The following is a 15139-nucleotide window of genomic DNA, read 5'->3' on the forward strand; positions in this document are numbered from 1 at the left end:
TCTAACAAACAGCTCTGATGCCTCATTAAACTTGTGTGTGACTTCTGTACTTTCTTTATATTATCTAATACTGCACAACACGTGTGTGTGTGTGTGTGTGTGTGTGTGTGTGTGTGTGTGTGTGTGTGTGTGTGTGTGTGTGTGTGTGTGTGTGTGTGTGTGTGTGTGCGTGTACGCGTGCATGCGTGCGTGCATTTTCTTGTAACCAATGCGCTCTGACTTATCTGGTGCGCTATCCAATTAGATCAACATCACTTATAACAGGTAATGGGGTCGCACATGTGGCAAGTGTCAGTCTTCTTTTATTTTCTTTACAGCATAATACAAGCGTTTTCGCTATTCAGCCTTCAGACACAACTGACAAAGGCTGGATAGACGAAACGTTTGTATACTGCAAATAAAATAAAAGGAGAAGACTGACTCTTGCACTGTGTGCAACCATTAGCACATTGTTATAAACGACGGTGCTCCCTAGTGGCTCAGTCAGCCAAGATGTGAATCAGAGTGGCGTGTTGCTCAGACCTAACACATGTGAGTGGCTTGCTGTGTTCCAGGATGAATTCCCACATCGTCCGTTTCTTGGAGAGGAGGAAGAAGCCGCCCAGCAGTCTGAGGAATGGAGTGCCCACTAACCCTGAACAGGAGGATGGCTGTGACGCTACGGCCGTCCTCCTCAAGAAAGGTACGACACATAACCTCACTGTCATCAGGTAGGGCCCTGGCTCAGGGGTATAGTGGGCGGTAGAGCGTCCGGATGGGAACCGCAAGGTTCCTGTTCGATCAGGGGCTCCCCGGTGTCGAAGTGTCCTTGAGCCAGACTCTGAAGCCCTAATTGCTCCCGATGAGCAGGTTGGTGCATTGCATGGTTTCCACCGCCATTGGTGTATGAATGTGTGTGTGAATGGGTGAATGAAATGAACCATCTATGTAAAGCGCTTTGGATAAAAGCTGTATAAACTGTATAAATGCACCATTTACCATCTTCATTATGGTCTGCTTCATCAACTCCTGAATCTGTGGACAAAGACTACTATTGGTCTGTTCTATGGAGCTAATTACAGTTCTAGCTTTATTCCCCTGGTGTCCCAGGCTAAATTAATTCTTTGAGACTCACATACACTACTGGTATTTGGAGAGGGGATCTGCCATTGCCTTGTAGGTGCAAACAACACAGGTATAAATATTGTGTTTGTGGGACAGCTCATATACAGTGGTATCTTTTTCTCATCCTTTTTAACATTTATATCTACCGTGGTCAGCACCTCCTCAATGCTGGTGTGCGCTCCCTCTCCCGAGTTTCAGGGTTAAGGACTCATGATAATAATTATGGAATAGCACTGGCAGTGAGCAGTAGGCTGCTCCTTTAGAGTCCTCCCTGTTGAACAGTGAGCAGTAGGCTGTTCCTTTAGAGTCCTCCCTGTTGAACAGTGAGCAGTAGGCTGTTCCTTTAGAGACCTCCCTGTTGAACAGTGAGCAGTAGGCTGTTCCTTTAGAGTCCTCCCTGTTGAACAGTGAGCAGTAGGCTGTTCCTTTAGAGTCCTCCCTGTTGAACAGTGAGCAGTAGGCTGTTCCTTTAGAGACCTCCCTGTTGAACAGTGAGCAGTAGGCTGTTCCTTTAGAGTCCTCCCTGTTGAACAGTGAGCAGTAGGCTGTTCCTTTAGAGTCCTCCCTGTTGAACAGTGAGCAGTAGGCTGTTCCTTTAGAGTCCTCCCTGTTGAACAGTAAACAGTAGGCTGTTCCTTTAGAGTCCTCCCTGTTGAACAGTGAGCAGTAGGCTGTTCCTTTAGAGACCTCCCTGTTGAACAGTGAGCAGTAGGCTGTTCCTTTAGAGTCCTCCCTGTTGAACAGTGAGCAGTAGGCTGTTCCTTTAGAGACCTCCCTGTTGAACAGTGAGCAGTAGGCTGTTCCTTTAGAGTCGTCCCTGTTGAACAGTGAGCAGTAGGCTGTTCCTTTAGAGACCTCCCTGTTGAACAGTGAGCAGGCTGTTCCTTTAGAGTCCTCCCTGTTGAACAGTGAGCAGTAGGCTGTTCTTTTAGAGTCCTCCCTGTTGAACAGTGAGCAGTAGGCTGTTCCTTTAGAGTCCTCCCTGTTGAACAGTGAGCAGTAGGCTGTTCCTTTAGAGACCTCCCTGTTGAACAGTGAGCAGTAGGCTGTTCCTTTAGAGACCTTCCGTGAGGCTCCTCACTGGCAGGTGAACCAGCGGAAAAGGAGAAAATTTAAATTAAAAAAGCGGTACAGTAAAATGTCTTATTTCATCTCTGTTTGCTTCTTTGTGTGTCCATGCATGTGTTTTTTCCGTGCGAGTGCATGAATATGTGCATTTGTATTTATCAATGTGCAAATGTGCAGTTTACATGCACGTGGTCGCTTCTACCTTAATGTCTATTTCAATGTGTGATTATACTGTGTGTGTGTGTGTGTGTGTGTGTGTGTGTGTGTGTGTGTGTGTGTGTGTGTGTGTGCGCTGACACACGGCGTGCGAAATTCTGTGCAATCTCTTCCACTATCGGTAGCCGCCAAATATGGCGAAGACGCTGTTACTTGTACCCCTGAAGGGTGTGTGGGTATTTGTCCGGGATTTGCTGATTGCATTCTGTACAGCACCTTGTAAATATTTGTGTCCTTGTATTGTATGTCTTTGTGTGTGTGTGTGTGTGTGTGTGTGTGTGTGTGTGTGTGTGTGTGTGTGTGTGTGTGTGTGTGTGTGTGTGTGTGTGTGTGTGTGTGTGTGTGTGTGTGTGTGTGTGCGTGTGTGTGCGTGTGTGCGTGTGTGTGTGCGTGTGTGTGCTGACAGCTAGTAACCACCACAGGAAGCAGTCAGTATTAATGGTAGATGAGCTGCTGTGTGCGTACCCCCACCAGCTGTCCTTCTCTGAGGCTGGCATGAGGGTCATGATCACCAGTCACTTCTCTCCCAGAACACGCCTCACCATGGCCTCACGCATGCTCATCACAGAGGTATGCACGCACTCACAAAACACACACGCACAAACACACACTGTGATGTTGCAACCGGTGTCCACCCAAAGATACGGTTGCTGTTGTGGTGATGATTCTACGTCGTATGTCATTGAATTTCTCTCATAGATATTAGAGGACTCGATCTCTTGACAATTATATTATTGTAACTCTGTCAGGTTTCCAGTTCTTCATTCAGACTTTTCGTGTTCAGTTCAGGTGTATCACCACCATCACCACCCACCAGGCACACCAGGCATACTTAATGAGCTGGTGGGCGTGCCCACATAAAAACAACATTTTAACAAATACTGTACACTTTTTTGAAAAAATGATACCTCCTTATATAACAATAAGACCTGATGATCATGGGAAAAGATCACGGCACTCCATCTTTAAAATTATTGTTGAAATCTGCAAGGTTTGGGTAATAGAGGGCAGACAAGGCAGTGCTGCATCGAATGGTCCTCTTCTCCACATTCACAGATGGTTGGGCCGGTTTTGTAGCCCCATCTGGCCAGGCATGGTTACCAATGATTTGGTAATATTTGCAAGAGGTCATAAAAGAATGCGTGGACTGACGTTATTCAACATATCCCCTGAAACTCTTCAATTCATTTCTTTGTGGCAGAAAGGCCATTGTTCTCCGGTTTCAGTGCTATTTACTATTTTAGAGATTGATTGCCTCTTGACTACTTTTCCCTTTTTCCTTAGGATCTGATCTCTGTCTTGCATGTGTAGAGTATAGCTCAATGTGTATGCAATTAGCCAGCAGCACACAAGCTGTGAGCTTCAATGATGATTTTCACCGATGAGCCATTATTCTGTGTTTTTGTTGTTGCCTTTGGATATTATGATATGTTCTATGTTCTTGTTGTTCAGAACTTTGTGACCTCGTTTTAGAAAGGTGCTATATAAATAAAGCTTTATTATTATTATAAAAGAGTTTGGCCGACAGCGTGGAACAAACTTCCACTGTACCTTCGACAGGCAGCCTCTGTAGACATTTCTAAAGCACAGCTCAGGACCTACTTCTACACTCTTGCTTTTAATTAATCTTTTAAATTCCTTATTATTCATGTCCTCACTGTATTGCATTACTGCTATAATTTTAATGTTTTATGCCTTGCTTTACTTTTTTTCTCCATTTCTCTGTAAAGCACTTTGAGCTGCATTTCATGTCATGAAAGGTGCTATACAAATAAAGTTTTATTATTATTATTATTATTGTCTGTCCGTGTTAAAAACTCACCCAGATATGGAGTCAGACATCATAGACTGGTTGCGCAGGCTGGCAGTAGGCCAAGGAAGTATTTTCTGTCATGTTTGTTTAATATTTAACCATATCATTTTATAATGGAAGTAAATGGCTCTCAGATCGGCCTGAAGCGTTGCCCCATTTTTTGTCACATTTCCATTCACTTCATATGATATTATGTGTGAGGGGTTTGAGGATCTTTGTAAATGATGGCTGAAAGGGGAAAGCTACACCCATGGCAAACAAACCTGTGACTATACACTAGAGCTACAGTACTGGGTGACTTTTAGCTGAAAGCTGTGTGCTCAGCCGGAAGCAGGCAAAGCTGTGGTTAGGTATGGGGGCACAGCACCGGGGGAAGAACTCCAGGCTGCTTCCTCCTCCTCATCAGAGACCTCGTTGAGAGGGATGGTGCGCATGTGGTTGGCCCGTATGCTGCTGTTAGTGATGTTGCTTTGAGAAATTAGTCTAGAGATTCCACCAAGACTTACACCACTTCCGTCCAGGTTCAACTGTGTCAGATGCATGTCCTTCAGAAATGTGAGACCGTGATCCGTGACGCGCGTCCTGCTCAGGTTTAACTTCAGCATCTGAGGACAGTGGATCAGACCCCTCCTTGCTACCGTGTCTCCCACCCGTGTGCTGGCCAATCCCAACACCTGGAGGTGTGGTAGACGGGTGACGAGAGCAGCCACTCCTCGGCTGGTGACGGCCGTGCGGTCCAGACAGAGATCCTGCAGCTCCTGGAGGCTGCACAGTGCAGGAAGCCCAGCGTCAGTCACCTGAGTGTTACTGAGAGACAGACGCTCTAGCCTGGTCATGGCCGAGAGCAGGTTGACCCCTTGGTCTGTGACTTGTATGTAGTCAGTTAGGTCCAGCTCTGACAGCTGACACAGCCTGGAGAGGAAGGACAAGCCTGTGTCCGTCACAGAGTGGCGCCCAGGGAGGCTCAGCTGGGTCAGCCTGAGACCCGAGATGATCTGCAGGGCATGGTTTCCGTCAGCTACGGGGATCCCTGCCAGACTAAGGTCGGAGAGGGTGGGGTGGTTAGCCAGATGCTTCAGGGAACGCTCTGTCACTCGTGTGCCATCCAGGTGCAGAGTCTGTAGGCTGGACAGCTCTGCCAAGGCAGACACATCACTGACAATGGTCTGCTTGATGCTGAGTAGTCGTAGCTGCGGTGCATAGCGGGACAGTGCGCTCAGCGTGGCCTCCGACACTGCTGTCTGGTTGAGGCTGAGTTGGGTGAGGCAGGAGGGAGCCGACTGGAGGTACTGCACCATCCCCGCATCACTGACTTTAGTCTGGTCCATAGACAGGAAGCACAAGCTCTTCAACCCTGCGATGTGCTGAAGACAGGAATCAGTCAGCTTGCTGCAGGAGGCCACGTTGAGATACTGGAGTTTGACCAGATTTGACAAGACAGATAGACCAGAGTTGGTGATGAGTGGCGAGTTCACCAGGCTCAGGTGCTTCAGACTGGTGAAGGCCCGGAGCTGTCGCAGGAGCTCATTGGTGGAGTACGGGTAGCAGTTGAGGACAAACTTCTGCAACGAGCAGCCGAAGAAGAGTTCCAGTGTGCGAGGCCACAGCAGCCTACTGCTGGACATATGGTTGAGCAGCAGCTCGGCAAGCTCAGGCGTCAAGCAGGACAGACTGCTTATGTACTGCATACTGGGATCATGTGTTATGAGATGGGCAGTGGATTGGGTGGCGAGGACACACAGGGACGGGACGGTGGGAATTCTGGAGGGTTTACTGGGAGGCGTGGGGTGTCCTTTGGTGGCCTGAGGGTCTTCCTGGTGTCGTACTCTGTTAAGACGCTCAACCGCAGCGAGACGTTTAGCCGCCCGACCACCGTCATCATCCGGCTCTGCAGTGTCCTCCGTCGATGCGTCCTGGAGCCGGTTCCCTTGCTGCGGCCAGCGGTGTCTTCCTCCTTGAACCATGTTCCCTGGGAAGAAGTGGAGCCTATGCATATTGTTGAGCATGTGAGGACCTGGACCCTCCTCCTCATCATCCTCCTCATCATCCTCATCATCGCCCTCCTCCTCCCCCTCCTCCTCATCATTATCATTATCATCATCTGAGTGGTGAGTCTCTGCAGCTCCCTCTGCCTCCATCATCTCACCCTGCTCATCCATGGTGGCATCCTCCTCTGCATCTAGCTTCTGACCCCGCCCCCAGGAGTGAGAATGCACATCCAGCCCACCCTGGACAGGGAACTGTAATCGCGGTCCCTGCAGCACCCCAAAGTGAGACTGCACTTCCACCCCACCTTGAACGGGGAACGGTGGTGGCGATGGAGGAACGGTACCTGCTGTCTGTTCCTCCTGTTCAGCTGAGAGTTGTATGGCTGGCATGGGTGAGTCCTGGGGTGTCTCCAGAGTGGCGGTCTGGATGCAGAGGGCAGCGCTGGGCGTGAGGCCGAGGGAGAGCAGGGAACAGGCCAGTTCTGCGTCCCCGAAGCGCCTACGTGGGAAACCCTGCAGAAGAGAGAAGGATGGCAGGGAAGGGTGCTGCCCGGAGATGTGCTCCACCACGCTCCGCAGTGGGGCATCAGCTGGGAAATGCACAGACATCGACTCTCCAGAGGGCAGCCGAATCATGAGTGTACTGGTACTGTTATTATCCTCATTAATCTGAATCTCTCCCCCCAGCCTCTGGCCTTGGTCATTGGAAGAAATCCCATTGGTTGCACAAGGTTTGGTCTCCGTCCGGCTCTTCCGGTCATCAGCGATCCGCTTCAGCACCAAGTCACGCTCCTGTTGCTTCTGTCTTCTCGCTGCCTTGGCCTCCTGAGCCATACATTGTAACTGCTGCTTGTGAAAGTCGCTCAAGTCCGGTTTGATACGGGATTCTACAGGTGGTGGGTCTATGGATGTGGAGGACCGCTGTGGCGATGTCTGGGCCAGGGATGGGCATGCGCTGTTGTCAGAAGACCCTGCATGAGAAGTGCTTGGGTATGTGACCTCTTTGGGAAGGTTGAACGCAGCAAGTGCTGTTGCAGGTGGCCGAGAGGGCTGCGTCCCCAATCTGAGCCGTGGGTTGTGTTCTTGAAGGAGCCACTCTGCTGCTTGCGGAACAGAGAACTTTCCTGCCTGAACCGCAGCCGTGACCTGTTGCTCAGTGAAGCCCATCTCTTTCAGGGTGGTGAAGAGCTCCCCGATAGTCGGAGAAACGCCAGAATCCCCTGCATGTGACTCGGAACCGACCGGGTTTGTGGCGTTTTTGGGAAGGTTGAACTCGGAATGGGCTGTCGTAGTTGGTTGAGAGGGCTGCGGCACTTGAACGAGCCACTCTGCTGCTTCTGGAATGGACGACTTTCCTGCCTTAACAGCAGCCTTGATCTGTTGGTCTGTGAAGCCCATCTCAGCCAGGGTGGAGAAGAATTCTCCGGTAGCCTGTGAAACACCAGAATCCATGGCACTCAGCTATCCACTAGAAAACCACGCTAAAACAATGTTATATGGGTAGTGGGTACGGTAAGACCTCTTTATTCGTTAGTATCGTAGCTTGCTGTATAACAAACCGATGCCAAGCAACACCGATTAGCACAGGCACCCTTGCATAACCTTTAGCAATGACAAATGACTAGGTGATAATCTATGTTTGTATTGTATTGGAGTTCAAGTTGACTGACTTTGTGTGTGTGTGTGTGTGTGTGTGTGCGTGTGTGCGTGGGTGTGTGTGTGTGTGTGTGTGTGTGTGTGTGTGTGTGTGTGTGTGTGTGTGTGTGTGTGTGTGCGCGCGCGCGCGTGTGCGCACACGCATGTGCACGTGCACGTGTGTCCTCCAGAGACAGCGTCTCATCCATACTCGGGCCTTCACCAACGGAGACTCAGATGTCCCTGGGAAGGGGAAGGGGGGAAGAGGCCAAGAGAATGGGCTGGCCGGGCTCGAGAGGGGAGTCAATGGTCGACACGACGACCGTGAAGCTGGCAACGAGACAGAGAATGAAGACAACGAAAACAACGAAAATGATGAAGAAGAGGAGGAGGAAGACGACGCAGGACCCTTTGTGCCATTCCAGTGCCCAGGTAGATTATTAAGATGGATCATTAACACTTGTGTTGTGTAGTAGTGGATTGAAAATCCAGTCGCTCGCCAGCTATGCTACCAAGCTGGCTGTGTTGTGTAGTGAGTGAGTATGTTCATTCATTTGCACACAATTACAGCAGCAACATTAAGAATATGCATCTACGGTAGATCTACGGTACTGTATACAACGTACAGTATGTATATGTACATATATATACATGGTGTGGCAGAGGCTCAGGAGTGAGGCTCAGGAGTGAGGAATGATTGACTGGTTGGTGGGCGGCGTCAAGTGACTGATTGACTGGTTGGTGGGAGGCATCAAGTGAATGATTGACTGGTTGGTGGGCAGCGTCAAGTGACTGATCAGCTGAATTGATTGGTTGATTGACTGAATTGATTGGTTGATTGAGATCAGGTGCCTGGTTGACTGAATCATTTGACTGATTGACTGAATTGTTTGTTTGGTTGACATCCATGTTTGTTTTATTTTCTCAGTGTTTTAGAAGTCCCATCTGGGGTGCCACTTTTATGTAACGGTTTCCACAGTTCGATGGTTATTTGTTTTAGGGGTGCCAGGTAGAACTAGTCTACCAGAGAGATGTTTCTCCTTTTATTATCATCTGTGTTAACCACTGGTGAAACCGACACAGGACTTACATATTCAAATGTAAACCCTTTTACCAAGAAATAAATCACACAAAACACCTTGTCAACTCAGTTTCAAGTTAGTATATATTGCAATTCAACAAACCCAAACACAAACAGTTCATCAGTTCAGGAAATAAGACCCAATAGTAGTGTTGTTGGTAAATAGTAATGTTGGTAAATAAACAAAATAAACAAAAATAGGTAATCAGCAACTCAAAGTACCGTGGTTACACACGTAACCTACGCTCGAAACCAGCACCCGTCAATTAATTGCATATCAAACTCGCAGTTCATAAATAAATAGACGGTATACTGTTCCAGATCCACGTAACGCAGAAGCCACGTGAATGTTAGTAAACAAAAGTAGTCCGTCTGTCCGAGCAGCGCGGCTCTTTAGTCGTTTCCAAACAACAAAATAACAAACAAAAAGAGGCTTGAAATAAAAAAGGGGGAAATACCACTGCTCCGTGTGTGATAGGTGACAGGGATAGAGACAGGTCAAGATGCGGGGATCGTGGTAGTTGGCTGTTTATTGTCGTCCGTCGTTGGAATGTTTGTAGCTCTGCAGGTTTGATGATCACGCCCGAGGCTACGCCACTTTACGGAGCAAAACGGCACGAACACACTCGAATCGAGGGGCTAACTTCCTCGTTCACATGACAGGTCCACCGCTGACGGTTTTTGCTCTCACACTGCCTGTCTGCCTCCACACTCGCACCGGCGCAAACAACGGGGCATTTTACAATAGGCGGTTCCCAGGGGTGAGTGACAGGTGTCACGAACAGACGGCTCGGGGACCATTTTGGGCCGTCACAATACAATGCCCACTTGGGAATCCGAAGGTTCCTGGTACAATCCTGGCTTAATGTGGAAGTGTCCTTGCATGGCCCTCTGCCATCGGTCTATGAGTGAATGTAATGCACATTGGAAATTGGAAAGCACCATTTACATTGCATGCCATTGCCCGTGTTCTACACAGTGTGGCTGTAAAAAACTCTCAATTCTTAATTTTATTCCATTCTTTCTCATTTCAGCGGGTGTGTTTAACAAGTTGAAGTGGCTCATAGCGTGGCCTCTGTGTCTGCTGCTGTACTACACCGTGCCTAACTGTAACAAACCACGCTGGGAGGAATGGTTCATGCTCTCCTTTGTGGCGTCTACTCTCTGGATTGCTGCATTCTCCTACGTCATGGTGTGGATGGTAAGACGACAGAGGATGGATGGGCAGATAGAACGACCAAGACACAGACAGATACACAAGGCCACTGTTGTCCCCAACAGATTTGCATTGCATTTTTCGGACAAAGTTATCATACAGCATAAGTAATATTAAATAACGATAATAAGATCTGTCTTGATCACTTGACTTTAAAGATAATGTGTACTTTGTGTAGCCTTTTGCGTGATGTCTGGACACAATCTGTAGGAGTAATATAAAAAATATTGTTAAGCAAACATTGGCCTGCTGCCAAAACTTGAATTTGCCGAAATATGTACACAAGGGTTAATGTGGTCAAACAGTATCAGCTAGTCATTGATAAACACAGCTTTTCCATGAAATCATTTTAGTAAGAAAGAAGAATTATGTTGTTTTGTACATTCTGGATCTGGATCTGATCATTTACATACCTCATTTACAACTAATGGGCATGGTCTAGCTCCAGCTACATATTTTATTTGTACGCTTGGTGTAGTATAGATTTATATATCTATAATATATAATCTATAATATATATAATTCTGCATGATTTGATTTGATTTCTCCAACAGGTGACAGTGATTGGCTTTACTCTTGGAATCCCTGATGTCATCATGGGAATCACCTTCCTGGCTGCAGGAACCAGCGTTCCGGACTGCATGGCCAGTCTCATAGTGGCTAGACAAGGTGAGAACACATCCTGTACACCTCATACATTGTGTATACACACAGACATATAAGCGAGTGCAATCACACACGCACGCACGCTCGCGCGCGCACACACACACACACACACACACACACACACACACACACACACACACGCGTGCGCACAAACAAACACACATGCGTGTACCGAACAAGAGACTATAAAGCAGCATCCTATCAACCAAACCAATCAACGGGAATCAAAGGGAAGCCACTTTCAAAAGAAAAGAGAAGAGAAAAGGGAACAAACACCAAAGGAGAGGTGCCGTGTCATCTCGCTCTGCCCTTCTCTCCCTGTCTGTGGTACGGAGAGGAGGAAGAAAAGGGAAGACAGCTCCACATGGTGTCTACCGCCACCCTTTCATCTGGGTTTATTTATGTTCCCTTCATCCAATATTTAGCGGCCCGTGTCTTTCACTCTTTCTCTCTGTGTCTGTCTGTCTGTCTGTCTGTCTGTCTGTCTGTCTGTCTGTCTGTCTGTCTGTCTGTCGGTCTGTCGGTCGTTAGAAGACACACTCGCCACACCAAGGTTTGTCGACCTGGTTGTTGTTAGTAAAATGAATATGCACAACAGCTGCTGCTCCAAATGTTTAATGTGCGAACAAGCTCACAACGTTTCCGCCAACAAGTGGCCTTCCTCAGGCACCTGAGGGATTGTTCATTTTTTTGTCCTGCACCAATGACTATATAATTTAGATATGCATAACAATTTGAAATACATCAGCCAATGAGCCACATGGCTCAACTCTGCCCTCTATTTTGCTCTTGTTAGTTGAGTTGCAAAGTTATGCAAAACTATTGTAATGCACTTTTGTCCACTAGAGGGTGCTGAAAAGAAATTGGGGCGCTCTTATCATCACAACAATTACACAATCTCTCTCTCTCTCTCTCTCTCTCTCTCTCTCTCTCTCTCTCTCTCTCTAGGAATGGGGGACATGGCTGTATCTAACTCCATAGGCAGTAATGTGTTTGACATACTGGTGGGTCTTGGCTTGCCATGGTCTATCAATACCTTGGCCATCAACCACGGCTCCTATGTAAGCACCACACCCTTCACTTCATGTAGTCTTTTATTTCACAGAGGAAAATACATTTTGTAACCACAATCTGATGTTCTTTAGTTATGCGCCATTGAATAAAGCTTGTTTTGAACAAAAACGCAACCTGGGAAAAGAATCCGAGATAAATGCATTTTCATAAATCTATTTACATTGAGGCTGACGGAGACAGACTTTTTATTTTCCGGTTCATTTCCGCGTGTATCAATCGCCTGGCAACCTAGAACCTAGGTACGTGCTGGTTTGGTCTGACATCCAGGGGCGTCAGAGTATATGGATTAACCCTTCGTGGGGGCAGGGGCAGCAGCGCGGAAAATGGTCTCCTCACCGCCGTATTTCACCGCTTTAGCGCTCCTTCCTCCCTTCAGCTGCCTTTGCTCCTAAATGTCCATGCTTGCGGCAGTCCTCTTTCACTTTCTCCCCGCCATTTGGTGCACCCCCCACCCAATGTTGGTGCCCTGTGCTGAAGACCTGGACTTCAATGACAATTAATGTGAAAAATAAAATGTACTTTGTAATTTTTACTTTTTAATACTTGAGTATTTACCTGAGTATATACTTTGTCTAATGTCTACCACTGGATCTAAGTTACTGTGTGTTGTCTTCCCAGATCAAGCTGAACAGTAAAGGGCTGATCTTCTCTGTGGGTCTCCTGCTGGCGTCTGTCTTTATAACAGTGAGTGTTGAGTAACTTCAAGTAACAGGCCATGATCTCAAGAGCCAAACCGGTGTCACACAACATTATGTCTAGTCACAACTGGGGCCACAAATCATGCATAAATGCAAAACCATTGGACCCACCAAATGGTCGGTCCTAGAAATGAAGGAGCTTGAGATTCACTTGTTTCACAGATTTTTCACAGTTGTAATCGTGTCTCTCTGTCTTCCTGCGTGCGTGCGTATGTGCGTGTGTGTGTTTTTGTGTACTTGTGCTTGTGTGTGCGTGTGTGTGTGTGGGTACCAGGTGACAGGAGTCCATTTGAACAAGTGGACGTTGGACAGTCGTCTGGGTGTGATGTGCCTCCTCCTCTATGCTGTCTTTGTGTGTTTCTCCTGTCTCATTGAGTACAACATTTTCACCTTTGTCAACCTTCCCACCTGCCGGGACTGAACCACACACACGCCAACGCACAGGGGCACGCACGCACGCACGGACACACGCACACACACACACACACACACACACACACACACACACACACACACACACACACACACACATACACACACACACACACACACACACACGATTACTGATTTAACACACTCACCTTATGTTTTGGTTCTATTACATACACGCTGTGGCACACAGGCCTTCAATAGGGTGACTTTAGTCTCTTTTCTAGAAGGTTAGAGAGACTTTTCTTTCTTTTTCTTTTCTTTTTTTGCATCTTAGCCCTTTCTCCTCAATTTAGTTGTTTGCCAGTTGAATCCAAATAAATCACACTTTTGTGAAGCTCTCTTATCATCATACATCATCATACACCATCATACACATCACATTCCGTGCTCAGCCAATCAAATCATTTCCGTGGTACAAACCGAAATTGACAGTACCACTACTGGTAAATTGTTATGTTTCCGTATGGTGGATATGGATACCACCAAATGTCACAAGCTCTCACACAGAACAGGACTCAGGACACACACCCCAAAAAACAGACTACTGCCTGCTGCTGTTTTGAGGGATTTTATTTTTGAAAAGCCCCATATTATGTCAGTTCGAAGATACCAGGGGCTGATGTTTTCTAGCTGCTAACCAGCTGAGAGGAATGCTGGTATTAAAAGTTCTGAATATTGTTAATGATAATAATATAAGCAATGATGTTTAGTTTTGATTGACGTTAACTGTATTTTACATGGGTGGTAATAATGCACTGATCTTTTTATGTCTGCTAAACATGACATGGCCCATGACATGAACTGAATTCTTTTGACAAAGAACTGTATCAATGATGACTTTTCTAATATGCCTACACTATAATGCCAAACACTTCAATCAGCTGTCTTGTGTTGCTCAAGGGCTAAAGCAAGGCACTGACACTGCCATGGTTAGACGTTACATTCCCTACAAAGCACTAACACTGCTGTGGTTAATGGTTCAATTTCTGTGTAAATCAATGGATAAAACAAAGTACTTGCACTGCCAGGGTTTGGGGATTTCATTCCCATTGCCATCACACATGCTTTACACTAGCCTGGTGAAACCACTCCCCCTGCTGGACAACATTTGCATTCTGCCAGGAACTGGTGAACTCAATACTGCCGCAATCTGGCGGAGTCAGGTTAGCTTTACACTGCACTTACTAAATATTGCATTATTGACAGTTATGTGCAATGCTTGGTTTACAGGTACAGGTATGGTTCTTTGTCTGAAGATTTGGGGTTTTCTGGTAAAATGATGGGTTCAAGTAATTTGACCAGCACAACAGCCCACCCTACCAGAAACACACACACACACACACACACACACACACACACACACACACACACACACACACACACACACACACACACACACACACACACATAGAAACAGGGCATTAACCTGTCTTTTTTCTAAATGTATACCATTACCATCAAGCAGTAGCTAATTGTGTGTTGTTGTTTTGTAAATAGTATAATACTCATGTAAATAGACCTGGATACACAATTTATTATTTATTTTTCACGACTTGCACATTTCTGTGCATGTCATGGACATATCTCCACTACTTACATATCAGCTGTTGGCAGAATTTGTTACGTTTCATTTGATTATTTTTATTATTTCTATTTTGGTCCCCATCAATTTATTTGATTTTGATTGGATCTTAAAGTTACGGAGGGGCTGTTTTAAACCCCTGTTAGGTGAGTTTGTCAAACCTCACTCTTATGCTGCATTCACATGGGATCAGGCAAGCGGTAGACGGCAAACGGCAAAACCGGAACAGTAAAAAGATTACATATTTTAACATTGATCCCGTCTGCTGTTACCATCACTGGTTCTAGCTGCTGTGCCGTCCTGTTCCGTTTACCGTTCTGCTCCCATCCACTAAAATGACTTCTGGTAGAAGCTCCCATCCACTAAAATGACTTCCGGTAGAAGCTCCCATCCACTAAAATGACTTCCGGTAGAAGCTCCCATCCACTAAAATGACTTCCGGTAGAAGCTCCCATCCACTAAAATGACTTCCGGTAGAAGTGGTGACGGCTTGCCTGATCCCAGGTGAATGCAGCATTATTTGTGACAACCTGGCTTGCCCCAGTCTGAGAGAGGTGGTGCTTGGC

The 15139-nt window shown here is 46.8% G+C and overlaps 1 protein-coding gene across 1 annotated transcript in view; it reads left to right on the forward strand.

Annotated features, from left to right (window-relative positions):
- Positions 1-13527, forward strand: part of slc24a3 (solute carrier family 24 member 3) — a 79795-nt gene extending 66268 nt beyond the window's left edge. Inside the window, exons 10-17 of the mRNA XM_083775258.1 lie at positions 555-682; positions 2795-2958; positions 8016-8256; positions 9940-10106; positions 10676-10790; positions 11736-11848; positions 12480-12545; positions 12834-13527. Coding sequence (XP_083631384.1) covers positions 555-682; positions 2795-2958; positions 8016-8256; positions 9940-10106; positions 10676-10790; positions 11736-11848; positions 12480-12545; positions 12834-12980 — 1141 coding nt within the window. The 3' untranslated portion in view covers positions 12981-13527. The remainder of the gene's footprint in view (positions 1-554; positions 683-2794; positions 2959-8015; positions 8257-9939; positions 10107-10675; positions 10791-11735; positions 11849-12479; positions 12546-12833) is intronic.
- Positions 13528-15139: the final 1612 nt, after the last annotated feature.

This window comes from Protomyctophum parallelum (genome assembly GCF_964188405.1).
Source record: "Protomyctophum parallelum genome assembly, chromosome: 10".
Classification (NCBI taxonomy): Eukaryota; Metazoa; Chordata; class Actinopteri; order Myctophiformes; family Myctophidae; genus Protomyctophum; species Protomyctophum parallelum.